At 37.7% G+C, this 22,173-nt stretch overlaps 1 protein-coding gene across 1 annotated transcript; it reads right to left on the reverse strand.

Annotated features, from left to right (window-relative positions):
• Positions 1–648: 648 nt before the first annotated feature.
• Positions 649–15,011, reverse strand: LOC145766865 (allene oxide synthase-lipoxygenase protein-like). Its single transcript, XM_082578567.1, has 14 exons — positions 14,936–15,011; positions 12,947–13,136; positions 12,090–12,224; positions 11,339–11,593; positions 10,818–10,908; positions 10,179–10,335; positions 9,517–9,756; positions 8,090–8,282; positions 7,777–7,857; positions 7,284–7,402; positions 6,880–6,999; positions 6,549–6,683; positions 6,038–6,136; positions 649–1,477 (listed from the first exon to the last, which is right to left on the reverse strand). The coding sequence occupies exons 1-14, from the start codon at positions 14,993–14,995 to the stop codon at positions 1,298–1,300; spliced, it is 2,055 nt and encodes a 684-aa protein (XP_082434693.1). The 5' UTR covers positions 14,996–15,011; the 3' UTR covers positions 649–1,297.
• Between the last annotated feature and the right edge of the window lie 7,162 nt (positions 15,012–22,173).

The raw sequence follows: 22,173 nt of genomic DNA on the forward strand, positions 1-22,173 counted from the left end.
GGTGGGATCGGATTCTGTTTTTGTCCCAATCGGCTTCCGCCACATACCAGTTGAATTGGCAGCTGTTTTTGCTTCAAAGAAACGTAAGACGAGGTTGAAAGGTACTAACCGCTTTATCATGATGTTGTTGGCTTAGTCAACTTCTCTTTGCAAAAGTACCGTTCAGTCCAACGTCCGATTTAAGTTCCCAGCATAGATATTTGTGCAATGTTTCGCTATGTTGGTTTCATCTCAGAAAATAAATTATCCTGCTTCTTCCAATCAGGAACGACCGAGCGATGTGATGCACGATGTTATTCTTTTATATTTATTTAAAGAATTCTAAATAAAAATCACACTGCCATAATATATTGACCTGACGACTGTGCATTCGCACTACGGCATAGGTTAAGGTTGTAACCATAGGATGACTACTCAGGCGAGCTGATGTTTTTATCAACGCAGAAACGTTTTTTAATGTAAGTAAATTTCTAAATTTCATCCAACATAATCGCGCCGTTTTTGCAAGAATTAATATTTCCTAATTTCAGTTTGCTCACTGCTCATACCAAACTACAAAATTGATTATTCATAGTTGTATTGGAAACCCTGCTTTGCTACTAGTACTACCATGTCGTCAATGGAAACATTTTCTATCACTGACGTGCAAGTTTATACATAGGTTTTCAATGGACTATTTTTATCTTATGTCATATAAAAATATATTTACATCGGTTATGAATATTCAAAGAAACACACCTAACATGAAAAACAAAAAATGCATTTTGAAAGGCAATTTAATTGGCTAATTTGTTCTTTGCAATGGTTGTTTGTCACATTTATTTGAATAATACAGTAGTGGAAACCGCCTGAAACAAAAAAGTAGGTGTTAAAGTTAACAATTAGGGTACCATCTTTTCGACTGTGGCCAACTTCTTGCACAGACGTGTATAGCCGTTGACTAATTTTGAACATGAGCTTGGGAACTTGCCATGTACTTTTGGAATAGGCCTATACTGCATTTTAATTTGAAGTATCTTGATTTTGAACCCGAACATTTCATTGGTACCGGTCTAAATTATTTTCTTAACTGCCCTGGATCTGATTCTTAATATCAGTCTACAAAATCATAGGTTGCCTAAACAAATGAACTCATAATGATCTCGGCTAGCAAATAATTACCTTTTTATATCAACGTTTGCAAACGTTAACCATTTACTAAACGTTGATAAATGTAAAAAAATCTGCTGGTTGAGATATTGTAGGCTATGAGAGGCCTACATTTCTTTGGTACGGTTGGTGCAAGCAAGCTAACTCCTCATATTGCGATATTATTAGGAACACGAGACGGTAAAAGGAGTTTGTATTTATCCTCCAGCTCTTTGTTTCTGCTCCTGATCTTATCTTCAATTACACGCAGTTCCTCCTTATAATCTTCTTGCATCTTGAAGATTGGTTGTTCTGTGAAGAAATGGTCTGGGTAGTTTCCAAGATAAACCTGCATTTCGAAGTTTTGTGTTAGTGGTATGTGAGTGAAATGAACATGCTTTTAAAAGTTGTAGGCCTACGTTTTTGAATAGCAGAAAATTGTCGAGCTTGTAAGAGTTATAGGCATAGTTGAGCTACACTGTACTTCAGTTTCGGAAACTGATTCCCAGGCCATTAGCCTACTGCTTAAAAGGCTTGAACAAGACTCCTAATTGAAATGTTGCAATAGAGTGTTCATTGATCCTGGAACGTAATGTTCTTGTGGGTAATATAGGCCATTGGTAGAGTTAGGCATTCACTACTTTGATAGTAGCGTGCTATGGCTACAGTGTGCAAAGGGTAGCAGCTCCTGGTACTTCTTACGCTGAAGAAAAAGTTAGCCTCCGCGCTACCATTCTCAATGGCTCTGCTGGTTAGTTCTTTGCCCGCTACAATGGTAAAGAAGTATCGTTATTAGGGTGGGTCAAAATTTGCACTTTTTCTCCGATTTTATTGCTACAAACTTTTTTTTTGCGAATAGTCATAAAACGACATTCCTGAAAATTTGAACTTGGTCGGACATCGTCTTCATTTCTAAAAATCGCGATTTATAAAGGTAGCCTACCTGAAGCAATTTTTTCGAGGCTTGAAAATGCATTGTTTTTAATAGAGTTGTTTTCACGAGATTTGAAAACGTCATAACTTTCTTAATTCTTATTGTAAAAAGATGATTTATGCGTCAACAGATTCAATATAATAAAAGTAATTTGCGTTCTTCTGGTGACTATTTACTAGGTTACCTCCTGATTCAATATAATTAGGAAAATCCAATTTATTGTGTAGGCTACTGACTCCGAAAACTGATGACGTCATTAAACAGTAATTTGCAAATAACGATAAAACTGATAATTCTACATGCTTCATTTCTAAGTTATTTGATAGTGAATTGATGTACTTTCTAAACGCATTACTAAATTACATTTCACTATGATAGCTTCTGGAAAATATTGCGCGTTTCTGATAGGTAATGGATCGTTATCAATTAGTTATGATTCGCTTGATTTTAAATAACAATTGTTGTATTTCCAGACGTTTAATATAAAATAAGCAATAATAATAGTAGTAGCCAACCAAGTGAGAAAACCATTTATCTCTTGTACTTACTAATAATAATAATGTTATGGTTTTATTTATTGTCGCTCTACAACAGCTAAGGTCTTTTAGCGACAGGGCTCATTTTTAATTTATATCAGGTTTACGATGTTATCACATTATTACCCGACTCATTCTCACTGCGCTATGCAGGATAGAACACAATCGGTACCGTTTTTAAAGTCTTCGGTTTGACCCGACCTGGAATCGATCTCAGATCTACCAGAGCCGAAGGCGAAACCACTCGGCCACTGAGCTGGTTCTTGTACTTACTAATAATAATGTTATGGTTTTATTTATTGTCGCTCTACAACAGCTGAGGTCTTTTAGCGACAGGGCTCATTTTTAATTTATATCAGGTTTACGATGTTATCACATTATTACCCGACTCATTCTCACTGCGCTATGCAGGATAGAACACAATCGGTACCGTTTTTAAAGTCTTCGGTTTGACCCGACCTGGAATCGATCTCAGATCTACCAGAGCCGAAGGCGAAACCACTCGGCCACTGAGCTGGTCTTGTACTTACTAATAATAATAATAATGTTATGGTTTTATTTATTGTCGCTCTACAACAGCTAAGGTCTTTTAGCGACAGGGCTCATTTTTAATTTGTATCAGGTTTACGATGTTATCACATTATTACCCGACTCATTCTCACTGCGCTATGCAGGATAGAACACAATCGGTACCGTTTTTAAAGTCTTCGGTTTGACCCGACCTGGAATCGATCTCAGATCTACCAGAGCCGAAGGCGAAACCACTCGGCCACTGAGCTGGTCTTGTACTTACTGATTCAATGTATAAAAGCAACGCAATATATAGTAAGAAAGAAACGCAAAACAATCAACTAAGGAACGTGGTACAGAACGCTTAATTGATTACACGCGTTGTGCGGTGGTAATCAATTCCAGCGTCTGTACCAGAAAACGCTGAATGTTATTATGTAGTGAGGCAGGTCACAAGTTACATAAAATCAACGTAGGCTAAATAAAATGACGACTATAACAACAATATTGCTCTTTAAAGATTTGTTCCACACTGCCTTTCCGGGTGTGCAAAACAGGCATTCTTGTTAACATATTTCAACGCATTGTCTCGAATTTTATCAGGCAAAAGTGAACAGCACTGCAATGATTTAAGGATATGCTTTGGTCCGTCTTTGTACAATGGTCCACATTTTATATTGAACCAACATGAGGCATATTGAATGACTATATTATGCGCAACAATTATTTTAAAGTTTTCTGCAATGTCACTTGGCAATTTGTGATCACTGATGTATAGTTTGTAGTAGGGACGGTACATTACGGGACGCGCAACTCCGTTGTTCCTTCAACATTAGAAGGGTCAATTTGACATTTTTTTTACGCTTTACTGCAGGCTTGCTTTCAACTAAAAACCTTAAATTACTTTAAAACCAACTTAACTCTTCTTATATAACCCATAAAAAGTAAAATATTTTGTAAATTAGAAAAAAACGTAACCCTTTTAGTGTTGCGGATAAGCCAAAAGCGGATGAAGTTTCGCATCCCTATGATCTACAATCCCTAGTTTGTAGCAACGTGAAGCAAAAGTTAGCCACCACGAATGATTTAACGGACCAATCTTTGCGTACATCAGTTTAGATGAAAGATAGCCATTCCTAATGGCATTGGTAATCTCGTACAGATACCTTTGATCAGTCGATAGATCTTTTACTATGTGCTCCGGTAGCAAACGATTTCCTGGCCCCATATTCACAGGCACAAATAAAAGGGTTGACTTCTTCAAATTCAACTCTACTTAGAAGCTTCCCTATTGGCCCTTTAAATGGTCTGTCACCACTGGTAGGTCCATCTAATGTAGCGAAGACGTGTCGAAGGGGTAACTCATTGGCTGCAACTGTGCAACATGCATATAAACCAACTCACACGATGACCAAGGCGTTGTTCCAGTCCAGTTATCACACCTGATTTAAATACAGTGTTTACATTCACGGAATCACACCCAACTACTTTGACACAATGCACCATATTATATTTTTTGATACAGTCCATGCGAGCATTTGTAATATCTTCAGCTGTTCCTGATATTGGACTGACAACAGTTAAATACTGATTTCCAGGTTTCTGAACAACACTTTAGTGTTCTTCGCAAACAAAAATCTTGCCACCTGTTCTTGATCCTATCTTAACAGTTTCATCTTAATTAAGTGTGTGACGTCATCAATTACGTCATCAAGTACCAGCATGATGTTTATGTTTGGAAAGTACATCAATTCATTATCAAATAACTTAGAAATGAAGCATATGTAGGATTAGCAGTTTTGTCGCTATTTCTAAATTACTGTTTAATGACGTCATTGATGACGTCATCAGTTTTCGGAGTCACTACACAATGAATTGGATTCTCCTAATTATATTGAATCTGTTGACGCATAAATCATCTTTTTACAATAAGAATTAAGTAAGTTATGACGTTTTCAAATCTCGTTAAAACAACTCCCTATTAAAAACAATGCATTTTCAAGCCTCGAAAAAATTGCTTCAGGTAGGGCCTAGGCTACCTTTATAAATCGCGATTTTTAGAAATGAAGACGATGTTCGATCAAGCTCAAATTTTCAGGAATGTCGTTTTATGACTATTCGCAAGAAAAAAATTTTGTAGCAATGAAATCGGAGAAAAAGTCCAAATTTTGACCCACCCTAATCGTTATTGGGGATTTAAAATGATAACCAGGTTTCTTTTTGCGCCCATTTCGACAACATAGCCTACAGTTGCTAGGCTACACTTCGATTACAGATGCAACATGAGTAAAAAAAGGAATATCACGTAGATTACCGTACTCTATGTGGAATAAATTTGGATAGGCTACATTTAGGTGGACTAAATGTGAAATAGCCATTGCATACTCCTTAGGTAAAATATAAAAGTCCCACTCAAATTTAAATGCCTATGTAAAACCCACGGTTAAAATTTACCTAACTTGGATTCCACATGCAGCCCTTGTTAGTCTTGTGTAGGACCCATATATTCATGTTAGCCTGGAAGTTATCGAATCAGCTGCTCTCATTACTTCATGTCCTCCCCGTTAGCTCAGTGGTTACGCGCCCAGCTCAAGATCAAGCGGCGCTGGTTCGACTCTCGGGATGTGCGCTTGAGCAACGCATTTCAGGACTGCTCTCCATTCAGCACACCTAGTGAATGGAATAATTCCCTGACAACAACATTTCAACAATCGGAAAACTTCACTCTGCCAATCTTGGTAACCGGCCCTGCGTCAAGAGCCTCTACAAGTAGGCCTATGCGAAACTACCAGGAATAAACTATCAAGTCTTTGTCAGTCCGAGGATAAAGATTCAAAACCAAACCGACATGCCATAAAGTGTCTTGCCAAGACAAAATTGTTGAACACCGAAACATGGGGCACGATGAGAAGATCGCAGCCAAACTTACATCATTTGGTGAAAATGACGACAGAGCATGAGTGATGGCGATCGCTGAGACTGCTTGCTTTGCGTCCGGCAGACTGTTGAGGATTCGTTCTAAATTTGCCTGAAAATAAACCAGTATTTGATTTTTCATTTCAAAAGATCGTTCTTTCAATAGTCAGTGCGCAACTGTAGTCCACTAGTATGCTAGCGAACTACGCCAATCGTGGTTTCAACTGGCACGAAATAGGCTACCGTAAATCACATTCGAAGTTTTGCAAAAACTTTACCTTGCTACTGATAATAAATCTTATTGCTGAAGTTGAAAGGCTGTTGACTCTTCTAATTATTATCAGGGTACCTGGAGAAGTGAGAAAATGCAAAAAGCTGTAGCCTATTTGAACGTTAACAACTTGATGTGACCTTCTACCTCATGTCATTGATACCTCACCCCCGTTCTTGTAGAGTAGGTTCCTTTTAATCAACACCCTTCATCCCCTTGTGGGGTGAAACTCTCATGTAATCAACACCCTTACCTCCCCTTTCTTGTGAGGTGGAAGTCTCATGCACGTTGGCGAGTTTGGTATGAACTTGTAGTTGTTGAACTGGCCGAAGTTGACGGACGCGTGCTGAGCAGAACTCGTGAACATGAGTGTAACGCAAATCTCTATCTGAAAAACAAAATTTTAGATAATTTATCATATTAGTTTGCTTGGGAAGGTAGCCTATAAGCAATAGGCACCCGACAATTGAAATACACATCTCCTTAATCTGTCTGTGGCCTACGTTGTCTATGAAACGTATGCCAAAGTTAAAATGTTTCAAATCATTTGGAAAGTGTTAAGATCCCAAAGTAAAACTAGTCACCAGTTGATCAATGCAGGATATTTCCTCTGGCATTCCTCTCGTGTTGTCGTCTTGCCAAGCTAGCCCATTCTTTGCCACGTCTTGGGCAAAATCTTGCAGCTCGAAATCTTTAGCGACATCCTGTGGATAATTGGATAGCTTTACTTCGCTTTATTGAATTTTCTCTCGACAAAAATTGTAAAAAATTCAGAATTATTTTTGCTGCTGGCTTACTTTCGAGAATCACTTCCAAGTTAAAACCTTGAAAGTTTAATTTAAAGGTTAGACGCAGATTATTTCTGTCCGTAGAACCCAATTTGTTGTTTTCAATTAGTGCTTTCGAAGTATAAACAATAAAGCAATGTTTTAAAAAGTCACAAAAATGGGATTTCTAATCACAAGTTTTTTTTTATTACTCAACATACGTCATCTGAAGTGTAGTAATGACGAATCACGCTGCTGACGTAAGTATCCATCGCTTTCCAAAGAGCCAACGCGTCATCACGGTAAAAATAATTGGGTAAAAGTTCTTCGCTTTCCGTTCCTGAATAAAAATAAGAAAGTTTAGATGGTTTTACCAAATAGCTTACGATGTTGTTAGGATTGATTCTGTTAGATTTTATGCAAAATTGTGGAACTCGGTACGAATATTTAGAGTTAAATCAACTGAAATCCCAGAAAGCCAATTTGTCTGAATGATCTGGACTAGATAAAAATGTGGACTGAGATGAGATCATTACAAAATAAATGGAATTTCCATCATAAAAATGAAGCTAAATTAAAGCAAATTATGGGTAGTTTTGTAACCACACCAAAGAATTTCTATTGCAGGTTATAAGTGAAAGAATATCTAGTTTTCAACTTGTGTTCAGTGTTTTGTCTCGTTTGGAGTTTGGATGCTCTCAAAGTTGGACCTACCTTGCTTCTTAAATCTTTTGGGAATAATTAAATCTTCGAAAGTAAAAGTCTTGAAGAAAGTTCGTGAAGTGTCAGTTGCCGCTGAAAGACAAAAGTTACCAATTTAATTAGGCTAGTTTATAAAATAACTGTTATCAAAATACAGTAGCCTATGACTTTACAGTAAAAGGGACCAAAACAGACTCCAAAACTCAGGGTGTAGGCTATGCTTTGTTCAGTGTTTGTTTCAAACAGCAAGTTTTTTTACACCTATGGCTCACAATCTTTTTTTTTAGTTTTTAAATTTGTATCCGCTACTGTTATTGCGACATACATAAAGACAAAGCCTTGCTTGCCAAGCTTCCTTCCGGGATGAGCGACAATCTTGCATCTGTGTTGATGGCGGCAATGGTTCGAAGATGAGGTCTCATCAGCTTGTAGATCGGGTGGCAACGCGGGAAACACCGGAAAAGCGCCACCGCGAACGGTTCGACAATGTTGTGGGTGTACAAGAAATGGAAGACCCACTGAAAAGTGTAACTTGAATGGGGCTTTAAACTAAGCTGAACTATCACAAGATGTAGCCTATAAGGTGATGATCTGCTTTTATTTTATTGACGAAACGTTGGAATAAAAGCAGATTATCACCTTGTACATCTTGTGATACTTCAGCTTAGTTTGCACCAGAAGCAGTGGCGTAGCCAAGGGGGGGGTTTTGGGGGTTACAGCCCCCCCCCTTTGGCACGCGTGTGACGTCACGATATTGAGAATGATGCTTTCAGTCTAAAACAAAATTGCCTAATTTTAAACAAAATTGCATTAAAAGAGCGAGTTTTGCCAATACCAAACATTCAAACATCTCAGCCAGGAATTAGCAACAAAAAAACACAGTGACTTAGCTTTTTTTCCAAAAAATGCCGAAGAAAACATGATCTTATCCTTTTGCTATGCTACCGGACAACACCATTTTACAGGAATATTCGTACCCACATTTTTGTTGAAAATGCTCTCAGAATGCACCAAATTCAAAGTAACTTTTCAAAATTTTCTTGGGGAGGCCCCCCGCCGTTGGGTGGTCAAAACCCCCCCCCTTTCAAAATTCCTGGCTACGCTACTGACCAGAAGAATATCATTTTATTTAGTAAAACTTAGCTGCGACAACGAATTAGTAAAGCTTTATAACAGGGTTACTCAACTAATGTTAACAAAGGTCCAATTTGACAAGTTGAATGTTTTTAGCGGTCCTGTGAATAAGTTATTCACACGCAACTACGAAAGCTACCGTAAATTATCTGTACCAAACCACTTTTTTAGGTAAAATATAACTCGACTTGGATTTCTGAGAAAGTGTTGGGAAGTCTGGGGGGCAAAACCCCCTAGCAATTGTGATAATCACAGTAAAAATTGCTTTCTCCCAGTAGAAATCTGTTTAAAGAAGCTCTAAAACGTGGCAATGAGGTTATTCTTGCAAAAGCTCAAGGTCCACCATCAACACCCAGAAGGTCCGGCTTCGGACCGCGGTCCACCAGTTGAGTAGCCCTGCTTTATAAACTCAACTAAGTAAGCTGCATTAGGCCTAGGCTATACATAAACCCATTTGTCAACATAGTTTATGGTCAAATTGTTCACATGTTAATTCATTTTTCGAAACCCTGTGGGCAATTTGCATTAGTAGTTGGGTTTCCGTTTTCTAACGATTACGTATCGTAATAAATGTATAGAGTTTTTAGTTTTGTTTGCCATGCTGACTCTACCCCTCACCTCATGAATGTTTGAGAAAGCACATCTGAAGTACATCTTTGCCAGTAGCCAATCATGGTAGCCGTCACCAGGAGTAAACAAATAATTCCTGTCTTCAGGAACCAACTGAATTGCAATCGGAAGAAATTCTCCTTTTTTGTTTGAATAAAACAATCCGACGCATTCCGGACAGAAAAATCCGTTTCCTCGTTTGATCCCTTTCACCATTGTGACGTAATCGCTGATGAAGATTTTTCCAGACTGAGAAAGCATTTCAAAATTAACGTTTTCACTATTCAACTTCTTTGCTTTCAACAAAACTATATGCCGTAATCAAGGTATAAGCCATGCCGAAAAAATTTGAACGTGTAATGTATTTTAGTGTATTTATTTAATATAATGATATTCAATTCCATTATTTTGTTATCTGTTTTACAATGCAGCTCTGTTTTGATATCCATTGCATTATTCTTCAAACCAGAAAGTTTCAAAACAACATAGCCTAAAATGAAATATGTTGCCACACCGTAGGCTACTGTAGGTCTTGGCTGGACACTAAACAGCTTTGCAGCGGTTGCAGCTTATCAAGTGACGGTGTAGATTCGGTGAATTGCCAAACTGTCAGAAATTACAAACTTTTGACAATTCCAGTAAAAACCTAACATCAAACTACTACCAATCACCTGCATCTCTTCTTCCAAAGATTTTCCTTCGTCCAAGCATTTGTACACGTCATCATTCGTGACATCAAAGTAAGAAGGGATTTCTGAACATCTTGATATCATCAAGGGACTTATTCCTGTGAGAATTTGTCTCCCCATAATCTTATCCAAATCCCAACTGATGGAAAAAATAAAAAATAGTTTTAATTAAACAATAAAAAAGGAAAAACATTTCTGAAATGAGCAGTCACTCCACCAACCAGAGTTTTGTGAAGAAAACAAACAAGAAGAGGACATTAAAATTTTTCATTTATTCTTTCAGTGGGGACAGCTTACAAAGTGTTTCTTCATTCCCTTCCTTTCAACTGTTCGAAGGGATTTTTGTTTGATGTTCTGGGGCCAAGGGTCTATCATTTCATTACCTCCGACTGGTGGAGTTCTCCATGCTACATCGAAATGCTAGGTCTACTATAGGTTCTCATTAGCTGGTTCTCATTAATGGCTGGTTCTCATTAATAGCTGGTTCTCATTAATAAAAGCAGGCCAATTTTTTGGTATGTATAGCAAACGAAGAATGGAACGATTATGGCAATGATAATGTGGTTTGTTCCTCAACACAACCATTGTAGGAAGAGAACTTTGATACCAAAGTATACTTACTCTTCGTTGATTGGAATGCCATAGTCCACGTCTTTGTGAGCATAAAGGTTTTTGAAGGCTTTTAAATTGTTTAGGGGGTGAAAAAATTGAGCTGGAAATCAAAACAAACCTTTTAGATCAAAAATTTATCAGATGTAAAATCAGTAAAATAGCATAAAAAACGTTTCGAGATATTGCGACTTCAATTTGTTGTAAATTTACGTTTATTTTATGTATATGTTATGTATACGTAATTTTGTTTGTATTTTATTTGTTTATTATTTTTATCCTGCATTGCGGGATAGCGGGCTTGAGCGCTATGCATCGGTGTACGCCTTCGACGTACACCTGACCCACGCTGCAGCCGACGGCAATGTCAGTTTCCGGTTGTCTACTCTACTTATGACTTAAATTTGGTACTACCCAATACTCGAAATCGATCACTGGGTAGAGGCAATTATCGTAAAGTTTCTTGCCCAGAGAAACAACAGCAAGTGTGTTACTGATAACTTTGAAATATGCAATAAAATGTTTGCAATCACCTTTGAGCAAGCCAAGCACTGCATCGATCCCTGCTTGCAATCCAACTTTTTTAAAATTCCTTTCTCTAATTTCGTTTCGCTTAAATATCAGAGGGAGTTCCTCGTAGCTGTTGGCGCTAACGTATCGGGGTAACCCCCATCCGATATCCCCCTCGGTGGGAAGTCGAACCCATTTAAAGATCACTTTGTTTTTTTCTATCTCCGCGGCTCGGGCGGCTTTTATTGCAGGATGTATCGTATTTTGAGGTAAACTCGCTGCACATGAAAAGATAAGCTAGTGTTACAGTTTTATTGGTACTGGAGGGGCCACGACCAACTTGTATTGTAAGCCTAGGTAACAATATAGGCTAGTAGGCTACAGCAGTTACATTTTTGTTGTGTCATTATCCATAGTCTGCAGTGCAGCAAGGAGGAACAAACCTCATCGAATACACGATATCTTGCACCAAACCGTGTACATGGCCTGCACCAACTAGAGGATAAAACGAAACAATGTGACAATGACCCCTGCCCTAACATGTAGCCTGAGGTACTGCCGTTGTTGTAAAGTGATGACTGAAAGAGCCCACGACCTTGAAACCGTTTAAACATGACAAGGTTCACACAAAAAGAAGCATGTTTGTCATGACTTAAAATACAAGTAATCTAGTTATCCACATGCTGCATCTGTGCGTAGATTTTGGATAAAAATGCGATCATAGCAGTTACGTTTGTATTGCTGGCACACACTTTCAGGCACGTCATTGCTTACCTGCCCCTCTCATAACTTGCATCTCATCGATGATCCAGTCGTAGACTGGAAAGCAAATATTGGTGGGGTCATCTGCTACGCTCACAACAATTTGGTCGCAAAGCCATTTGTTTTTCTTGAGAGAGTTTTCTAGCTCTATAAACATAAACAACTTGATTTAGATCAATTGAGTTGGCAAGCGTCGCTGTTCTAGTGAAGATATCTAACCAACACTCGCAGGATCATCGATTTGAGGCTCAATGACTAGAAGAAGTTAGTTCAGAGAACTCGAAGAGATCTTGACAAGACATTTAATAAAGTCCAACTTGAAACGCTGGATGTGGAACAACATTCGGAAACGTTTGTTGGATTACACTCTCGTCCATTTGAAAGTATTGCCTCTGATGAGATTGATATGAACAAAAAATACCACCGACATATTTCATCATTATCTTTCACTAAAACTAGGATTCTTAACTTGGGGTGCACGCACCACTAAAGGTTGTTAAACTTGTTCCCAGGGGGTGCGTGGATGGTTAATCATTGAGGCCAGATCTGAAGTGTCGTTAGAAGTTTGCTTGTTTACCGGGCTTTAACAAATATTCTGATGTAAGCTACTATTACGTTTTAGCCATTCTACAGTATTAGCCATTCTACCGAGAGAAAGATGCTGGCCAACCTACTCTCATTTGTGCCGAAGGCTTAGTATAATGAGAACTTTTCTCATCCCCGATGCTTGGATCAAGTATGGGACTCACCTTTTACTATTTCTACAGTAGGCTAGAAGGGGGTGCAACAACTAGTTTGGTGATTTCAAGGTGGTGTCAACAAGGAAACAGGTTAAAACCACTGCACTAGAATGTGTTGTTCTGACTCACTTATTTGAATTAGGACTGGCAGCCCGATGTCTTTTGCTGAGATTTTGAAATGGTCGACTTGGCCTCTTTTGAAGGTGTCATACAAGAAATGATCAAGCTTCAAATATCCTGTGGACGAGTTTCCATTCTGTCCGATCATTTCAATGTAAACTGTGCAGTTTGTTTCAGCGTTTCTATACGCATCTGAAGTCTAATAACATAAATATAACATTTATTGAATAATGTTGTAAGCTAGGCTATTTCCATTGCACTAGGCTACCTTCAAGCAATTATTTTAACTTTATCTGACCTCTTATTCACTCTCGGATTACTAAAATATGTTCTAAGGTTTTATTCGTACGTTTTCAAAATTTGTGAAAACGTCAAAGCTGGCCAATAGTTCAATTTGTTTTTATTTCAGACCATCACAAGCTGGTTTCGCGTTACCACTTGTCTGTAAATCATTTTATCCACTAGGGACGCTAAAGCATGCGTGCAAACCAGGGATATCTAAAGAAGTATATCCCTTCTCTATATATCTATATATCCCTATATCCCTTCTCTATATTCTTCTCTATATATCTATATATCCCTATATCCCTTCTCTATATTCTTCTCTATATATCTATATATCCCTATATCCCTTCTCTATATTCTTCTCTATATATCTATATATCCCTATATCCCTTCTCTATATTCTTCTCTATATATCTATATATCCCTATATCCCTTCTTTATATTCTTCTCTATATATCCCTGGCGCAAACACAAAGATCAAATCATAACTAAATGACCTTGTCACTATTTGTAAACAGAGCTTGGGCTAGGCTTACATAACTTCAAACTGATGCAAAACTTCTTAATCCTTAACTCAACTGTACAGTTTGGTTTCAGCACTTAATAAGTAGGCTATCATGTATTTTCATCTACACTCAGCTTGAGAGTTATCACCTCATGAGCTAATGGAAATCTATTAGTTTTATGTCTCATAGTTCAAAATACACGTAAGTTATAGATAGTTGTGAACACGGCAATTGAAATGTTTAAAATTGCCAGCATTCAGCGTGTTATGGTGCTAAGCAAAAAATGTTTATGCGTGTGATCAGTCCCCAGTTCTTAATATACGTCATCCACAAATCACAATGGCTTGTTGCTGATAGAATGTATTATATTTATATTAAGTTATATTACATCTTATATTTGAAATACACTGATACTATTTGAATAACAATAGTCTAAGGATTCTTTAATAAAATCGATTCTGGATTGTTTAATAAATTAAGAGTTTTTGGATTGTTGCGCAAATGCCAGTATTCGATAAATGCGAAATTGCAAAGCTTACTACCTAAAATATAGAAATTATTTTTTACGCTACACTAGGGGTGGCCAACTTCTAATCAATTGCGATCGACAAGAACAATTCTTATTTACCAGCGATCGACCGGTCGGTGATGAAGTCACTAAGCAACTGTTTTCCTGTGACACCTTTACTGCAAAGGGATTTATATTTATTACACATTAACCGTCGTTGTTGTCGTTTTTGAGCATTGGTTTTGTTTTCAAGCTGTCGGATGTGGCTTTGGATGCCCAGAAGTCTGTGATAGAATAGACGTGAGCAAAAATCATATTGTAGAATGTAGATGGAGAGAGTGGGAAGTGTTTTTTTTTGCTTTTCTTTCAGATGTTTTGTTTATCCTGACGCTTTTGTTTCCTTTTATTTTCAAAACATTTCGTGCCACCGATAGTTTTCTTTCTCCAGATTGATCTGTCACTGGCAGCAGGTTGTTCCTACGATTCCAGATCAATGCTGGCTTAGTTCAAGGATACTTTTAGCTGATTTTTGTGTCGAAATTTTGGTCTTCCATGGGGTCTTTTCCTTGTCTCCATTTTTCCATAGAGCAATATTCGAGGAAGCCTCGAGTCCATCCTCGCGACATGCCCTGTTCATCGTAACTGTGATGCAAACAGTAAAAGCCTTTATCGTTTTCTATTGTATTTTAGTTCACTCACCTTTACAGAAATGCTGTAAATGACTTCATTGTTTGCTGGTTTGCTTTGACAACAGCCCATGATTGTAGAAAATAAAATCCACAAGGAATTTTTAAGACAATTGTTTTGTGCTGTATTTATAGGGTGGTAAGCCTACGACTAGTTATTGGATCTATGAAAAGGGTTAGAGCAAAAATGTTAGATTTGAAACTGACAAAAGTGCAAAGGCCGCAATGAGGAAAGGTAGGAACATCTATGGTGTAAAACACAAATAGCCCAGTGGCGTAACTTGCAGTTTCTGGTTGTCGACGTTGACATGAAAAAGTTTCCAGGATTTATCTTGTAGTTAGTTTTAATCTTTAAATGTCAATCTTTAGAGTACAGTGAGTCAATCTTGCAATTCTTTTAAGCATGCCGGAATTGCCGGATGCCTGGTGTGAGAAATTGAGCATTGAAATATGAGAAATTGAGCACTGCACCGAATATAAAAGCCCGCCTCGAAGTTTCAACGAAACCTTTTTAACTTTAACTTCCACAGAAATTTAGCTTGAATTCTATGAACTTCATGTAGGCTACAATAATTTCAAGTTCTTCTTAACAAAAATTAATTAACAATTTTGAAAAGAGTTGAGTTATAAACTTGCAGAAGTTTGAGAAACTTAAACATTTGAAGTTCTTACAAATCCTTCTTCTTCTTCAATCGCCTGAACCAGGCATCGACGGCCTCAGATGAATAATCACACCAAATATTCCTATTATATGTTGCATGGATGATTGTTTCTGTATTGTCGTTAAATTGTTTCAAATGAGTTTGTCTTTGCCAGATGCCCGCTTTCCAAAAATTTTACCAGTCAAAGAGAGAGATTACAAATCCTAGCATACGCTTTAGAGACCTGATAAAACACATTTATTTTTAGTTTATCCATTATAGCTGGAAACGTTTACAATTTTGTTTCGTCTGCTTATTATTCAGACGGACCATTAGCCATCACCTGCCTTTTTAGAATCAACGTAGTTATCAACTAATTATCAGCGAAATATTTTATCCGCTAGACGTCGCAATGTGAAGGGTCATTCTTGTAGGGCGTTGCTCAGTCGCTCACCTCTGGAGTTGAACCAGCATTGTTTGGTCTTGCCACAGCAAAAATTCTAGGAGCTCTGAACTGCAGCGACAACTGGGCTGTCACCTCCCTCGATGCAACCAACAATCTTTGTGATATAAATTTGCTTATGATTCAACAAAACAAAGCGACTGGTTATGTTTCCGCACAAACACAATGAGTAATCACGCGGTGACGTGCTTTCCTGAAAATGCTTCGTCTTCGCTTACTTCGCCATCAAAGCTACGTTTGATCTTAGCTGATTTGAGCTAAAACATCTATTAACATCTAATTTAGAGACAAAGTAGCTAGCAACAGAAAAGACCTTAGTTTTGCAATCACTTTTTGTACCCGGATTCATACCAAGTCCACTTGTGCGTTTACTTTTCAGCATGTTATTGAGTGTCTTACCATGATTCTATAGTATTTATTTAAATATTTCTTTTATCAGCTTGAATAGGGCTGTATGACTAGCCGAAAACGTTCGCTTATTGTTTTTTGTTTTTATAATGTTAAATGTACTGTAGTGTAGTTGCTGGTATATGTCTGTTTATGGCTTAAAACACTTACCTCTCTACCCAAATTGCATTAAACGTTATATGGGCATTGTAACTCCACCGCAGCAAATTATGACGTCATAGCTTTAGATCAATAGGCAGTAACTTCATTTCGCTCGAAGACGCGCGTTACCTTGGCTTGAACGAGGAAAGAAGCAGCTTATCAAATGTTACGTCATTTTTTTAGAGAGATTCTGCTGCTGGTGTTAATCAAAGAGCAACGCCCCTGTATTCGTTTGTTTCACCAAACCAATCGTGTTCAATTCTTAGGCAAGAGTTTATCTCGAGCAATCGAAACGCCTCCACATCAAACACCAAGTGTTTGCTTATAATTGAAAGCTGAGCGAAATAGGTCAAGCTGGTTGTGCAAGAGCAGTGGTGTAATAATGATACAAGATCATGGCCACGAATATTAATATGGCATATGCATTTTTACAGGGCGGTGGTTCTTGAGAGTTGGTCACAGCTCTTTAGTAAATACCTTTGAGAAGTGAGAGAAGTGTTTCCATTGATCAATCAATAACTGAAAGTGGTAAAAAGATGAAAACTTTAAAATAGAAAAATTACCTTTAACTATTATGGCTTTTTGCATCATGTTCCTAGAGTTTAGAAGAAAGGTAAAAAAAATTGTTATTGTTTTATCGGTAGTTCTTCGTATGATATCTAATTTGGTTTCAGGAATAGTCAGTTGAGCTCCTATCACGATTGAAACGTTTTTCGCCATTTCTTCTTTTTTGCTTGAGAGTGTAGGGCGGAGGGTGAACTGGAGCTTTGAAATGAAGTCATTTCATCCAGTAAAATAGTTGTTGTAGCGGGATGGCGAGTTTCTAATGCCTTGCGACAGTGGCGCTGCTTGCGACCACTAATGACAACGATTGGAGGCCTACCTTCTGCGCTTGATAACATTCAAAATCACGGTACAAAATGATAGTATGAATAGTTCTGCATAAGTATTGTTTTTGTCTATATTTTGGGCTACTGTTGTGCTATTTTTACCATACCAATTTTGGACTAGATGTTGGCACTTGACTTGGACGTTCGAGGAGCATGTCACAAAATTTCATATTTCTGTTCCTTGTACCTAAAATACGTCGCAATTTAAAACGCAAAAGTAACAAATGTTTTATTGGCTCAAACTTATGAAAAAAACATTAAAGCCTAAATTAACATCAACAGAATTAAACATTAAATCATTACGAAGTAATGAAAATTGTTTTATAAATATATAACCTAACAACTATGTCAAGCAATTTCAAATCTCTAGAGATCTGTCACAATTTATTTTGTTTCTATGTGCACAACAGAATATTAACATAATAAATAAAAATTCGCTTACAAATAGTCGAAAGAAGAAAATTGAAGTATTTCGGACACACAATAAGGCAAAACTCTTTACAAAGATCATTAATAGAAGGGAAGATAAACGGTAAAAGAAATTAAGGCAGACCAAGAATAATTTGGGCAACAAACATCACTAAATTGACAAAACGAAATTATAAAAGTGCAGTAGGAGAAGCTCATGGTCGTGAACAATGGCGCATTGTATCCAACCCTCAATACGAGGAAGAAACATGATAATGATGAGCAAAATATTATTTTCTGGATTTCAAAATTCAAAAGTTCGGACAAATGTCACATTTTTATTGCGGATGCTGCTTTTGGTCAAACAGAGGATGGAACGTTCGCGTAACGTGGGTTCGACACCGCTCCAGAGCACACGAGTGTCTTAGCAAGATACTTAACGGCATGTTAAAATAAATGGAGCAGCTGGCTCTATGACGAGATGTGTCTTCACTGATGCTTGTTCTATGCCGTGTTGGATCAGCATTTCGCAGTGTACTAAATAAATATGTTATCTTAGAGCAAGCACGATTAAATTATTACTAGCCGGCGGTTCTGCTTCAGTTTACTTATGTTTTTGTTTATTTTAGTTTTGTCTGTGAGCTACATCAACACTGTTTATTGTATATAATTCACCGGTTTCATCCTCCTTAACAAATTTAATGGCCAACCTATTAATTTTTTCTGTTTTGAAAACGGACCGACAGACTTGATGGTCTGATGGCGTATTTGTCAGTTGGAGCTGCTATTGTACAAACAAGCAAATGTGTGATATTTTTAGTATGAAGTTGTTTGAAGAAAAAATTACCTGATATCGTCCGGTCGCCACCTTCAATTTCTCATGGGGCTTCCCCTCGATGTTTGCAATTTGCACGCTTGGCGAGTTGTAGGCAAGCCCACGCAGTTTGGCTTTCCAAATATCACATGACACCTAGACATATGACTTTCTGTATGACATCATGATGTCATAGAACATAAGTCAAGAACGCTTTAAACCATTACGTTGGTCCTACCCAGAAAGTGTCCAATAAATGTGAAAAGAGACAAAAAAAACGTGCAATGTTACGAGTGCATTTCCTCATTCTCACTTTCCACTTGTGATGTTTGTTAAAAGTTTCTTCGTCTAGGCCTAGGGTCACAGCAAATGAAATGAGAATAATTTTAGAATCAAAATTGCCCACTCATAAACTATAGGCTGCAGGCCTACTTTTCCATCTCACACCACATTTGCATCGCTTGTTAATAGATGTGCAGTGTTGCCCTGCAAAGCGTAAATTTACACAAAGAACTAAGCTCAATAAATTTACAGTTTTTTTTCTCCCATTTGAGTTTCAATCTGGTGTAACCCAGGGGTCGTCAAACTGGTTTCATAACGTGACGGATAACTGAACGATTGCCGTAACCTGCTGGTAGTGCACTTGCAGGTCAGAACCAACGCTCGGCAATTAGTTACCTAGAATCAACAAAACTTTGACCACCTAAGTTTGGGTTGCGTTGCAACTGAAGTGGAGATAAGCTCGATTGGAGATAGGCTCGATTAATAATTAATTGGCTGGATATTCTTGATTAGAAATTTAACCAGGGATTTTTTTAGCTTTCTGACCCATGACTTGCCAATTTAAAAAAATTCACGAAATACGTTTCACAAGGTTTTTGCGTCATCCATTCTATCATGCAGACGTAAGTCGTTTCCCATTGGGTAAGATCACCTGTCGTCACAGGCTTAATTTGGACCTCGACAGTAGCGTTGACAGGAAGGTTCGGGGGATTTTTTTTGGACCCGGGCCGGGATAATTTTAGGGGCCCGGAACTTTTTCAAGGGATCGGAAAACATGAAGAAACCGCAGCATATTCTTTGGATACACTGCGCTTTTCCTACAAATGTTATGCTTTGGTGCCCAAGGATTACACTGGTTCCAGCCAAAATATCCACTCAACGGCCCCTGATCCTCGATTTGTAGTGTGGTGACCCCTGGTTTATTCCAAGCCAAACGTTAGATAGAACAATGATGGAAAGCGAAATTACTTAATTGTTTGCAAAGAGGCGTTTCAATGAAGAGCATTTGAGTTTTTATTTTGATACAAAATCTTTGGTCCTGATTTTGGTTCGCTTAAATAAAACTCTTTCTGCACACTACCACTGAAACATTGGCGCTTTTACTTTATTAATGTTTATTCTCTGTTAAATAGATGTAAAAGTGACGAAAAATGATGTTGTGATAAATCAAATTCAACTAGAAAGTAAAAACTTCAAATTATCGATATGCTGCAAAGCTGCATGAAAACCACGCAGACTAGCTCGGGGATAAGAATGTTAAACTGCAGGCTTCAAAGATTCAAAGGACAACGGTACAAAAAAATAACGCAATCGAAAGCAAATTTTAAAAAGTTTTAGTTTGATTTGACCTGGAATCAAACACAGGTCTATGGAAGCATGCAGTAGCAAACAAGCTCGTACAAATTGTAACCTTTTCTTTGTGTTTGAAATTTCAAGAGGCGAACTTGATTACCACGTTCAGTTCCAACCTACTTGAGAAATCTTTCATTTTCATTCAAGCGCGAAACACGTAGATGCTAGGCACCTGACTTGCTTCCTTAAACGCGAATTTTTATGGCGTTGTTTGTATTGAGGTATCGCAGTTTTTCAGTAAAAACCAATTTATTTGCTTAAAATGATCCCATGATTTTTTTTTCAAGGGAACTTGAAAACAAGTTCCCTAAAAACAAAGTCCCACGAAGTTCCTTAAACAAAGTCCCACGAAGTTCCCAAAGTCCAGTTTTCAAATTGCAAAGTTAATGAGAGCAGAAATTACGACATTAGAAAGCATCGAGCGAAATAAATAGTAAGAATGTAACTCTTGTGATACATTTATGGAGGATTTCAAAGTTTACTTGTGCAAGTGCAGCATTGGAATTGATGATTTGGCTGCATCAATTAGCCCGCCTCCTTGCGGTATTCAGTCAGATACACAGCCTATTATTAAGATCCGTGGTGCGACGATCGAAAGAGCGCCGGTTCGATACCGCTCAAGAGCGTGCGCCTGTGCTTTTGACATTTATTGCCATGCCTGAAAGTGGAAACGAAGGTTGGCTTCCTTGCCTTCCTGATTACTTAATCTAAAATTTTAACTACCGGGCGTCAGTTTGACTGCAAGAACGAAAATTGCAGTTTTAAATTACTAGCTTGAGGAATGAATGGAACAAACAGCCGAAATGAGGGAAACGAAAACTTGAAATTGAAGGAAACAAAAACTCACGATGACAAATGCTTGAACAGAAGCACTGTGATGTCAGAATGGTTCATTTAAGATCTAAGTATCTTTTTTAAAAACGTGAAACAAGTCGACAAAGTTGCGTGACTAAAATTTGCGCAAACCACAGACTGCAGAAGAGTAGGCTGCATGTCCAAGTCGTTGTCTTGTGTCATCACTTTGTTTATAGTTTCATGTGGTGGCCTTCTGGATGTTATTAACAAAATCCGATGCGTGTAAATTGAAACAAATCTAAAAAGTCGTTTTCATCTGCACTTCAACGACTTGTTCGGCGACATTGAATTAATATGCAGGTTACTTGTAGCTTAACATTAAGTCATGGTCGGTTGTTTTGTATGTTTGCTAAAGTCTATGCAGTGCACTGCTACCTGAGCGAACTTCGGTCAACATTGCTTTGAGCGTTGAAGGACATTTTGGAAAAAAAATTCCAGTTTAAATAGTGTCTGAACCTGAACAAGTAACCCATTCAGTTTGATGCAACCTGCTGTTGAGACGTTGAATAACGCTGTTAAACGTTTTTTGAATGAATTTCGTTGAATTTTTTTTCAACTATCGAAGACAGATTTTGATTAAAATCTAAAACTTTTTGAACGTTTTTTCAACATTTGTTTTTTCAACATTTATTCAACGTCTTCAGTCATTGAGTCAAAATGAGAAAAAACAGTCCAAACGGACCAAAAAGTCTTAGATTAAAATCAACATCTGTTTGCGATTGTTCAAAGAAAAATTTGCGCTGAACTACAATCAATCGAATTGGATTAAAGTAATGTCTTGGATGTTTGTAGCAAATTTTATAGCTTTCCATAATTGCTTTGTACAGCCATAGATTTAGAACAGCTGAGGAAATATCGTCATGTTTGATTTGTAAATAATAATAATAATAATAATGTTAGTTTTTTATATAGCGCTGTATCCATCGCAGAATGCGTTGCTCCTCAGCGCTTTACAAAGCAGACAGTGTCAATGCAGCCGTATAGAGGCGCAACTGA

This window comes from Aplidium turbinatum, chromosome 3 (assembly GCF_918807975.1).
Source record: "Aplidium turbinatum chromosome 3, kaAplTurb1.1, whole genome shotgun sequence".
Lineage (NCBI taxonomy): Eukaryota > Metazoa > Chordata > Ascidiacea > Aplousobranchia > Polyclinidae > Aplidium > Aplidium turbinatum.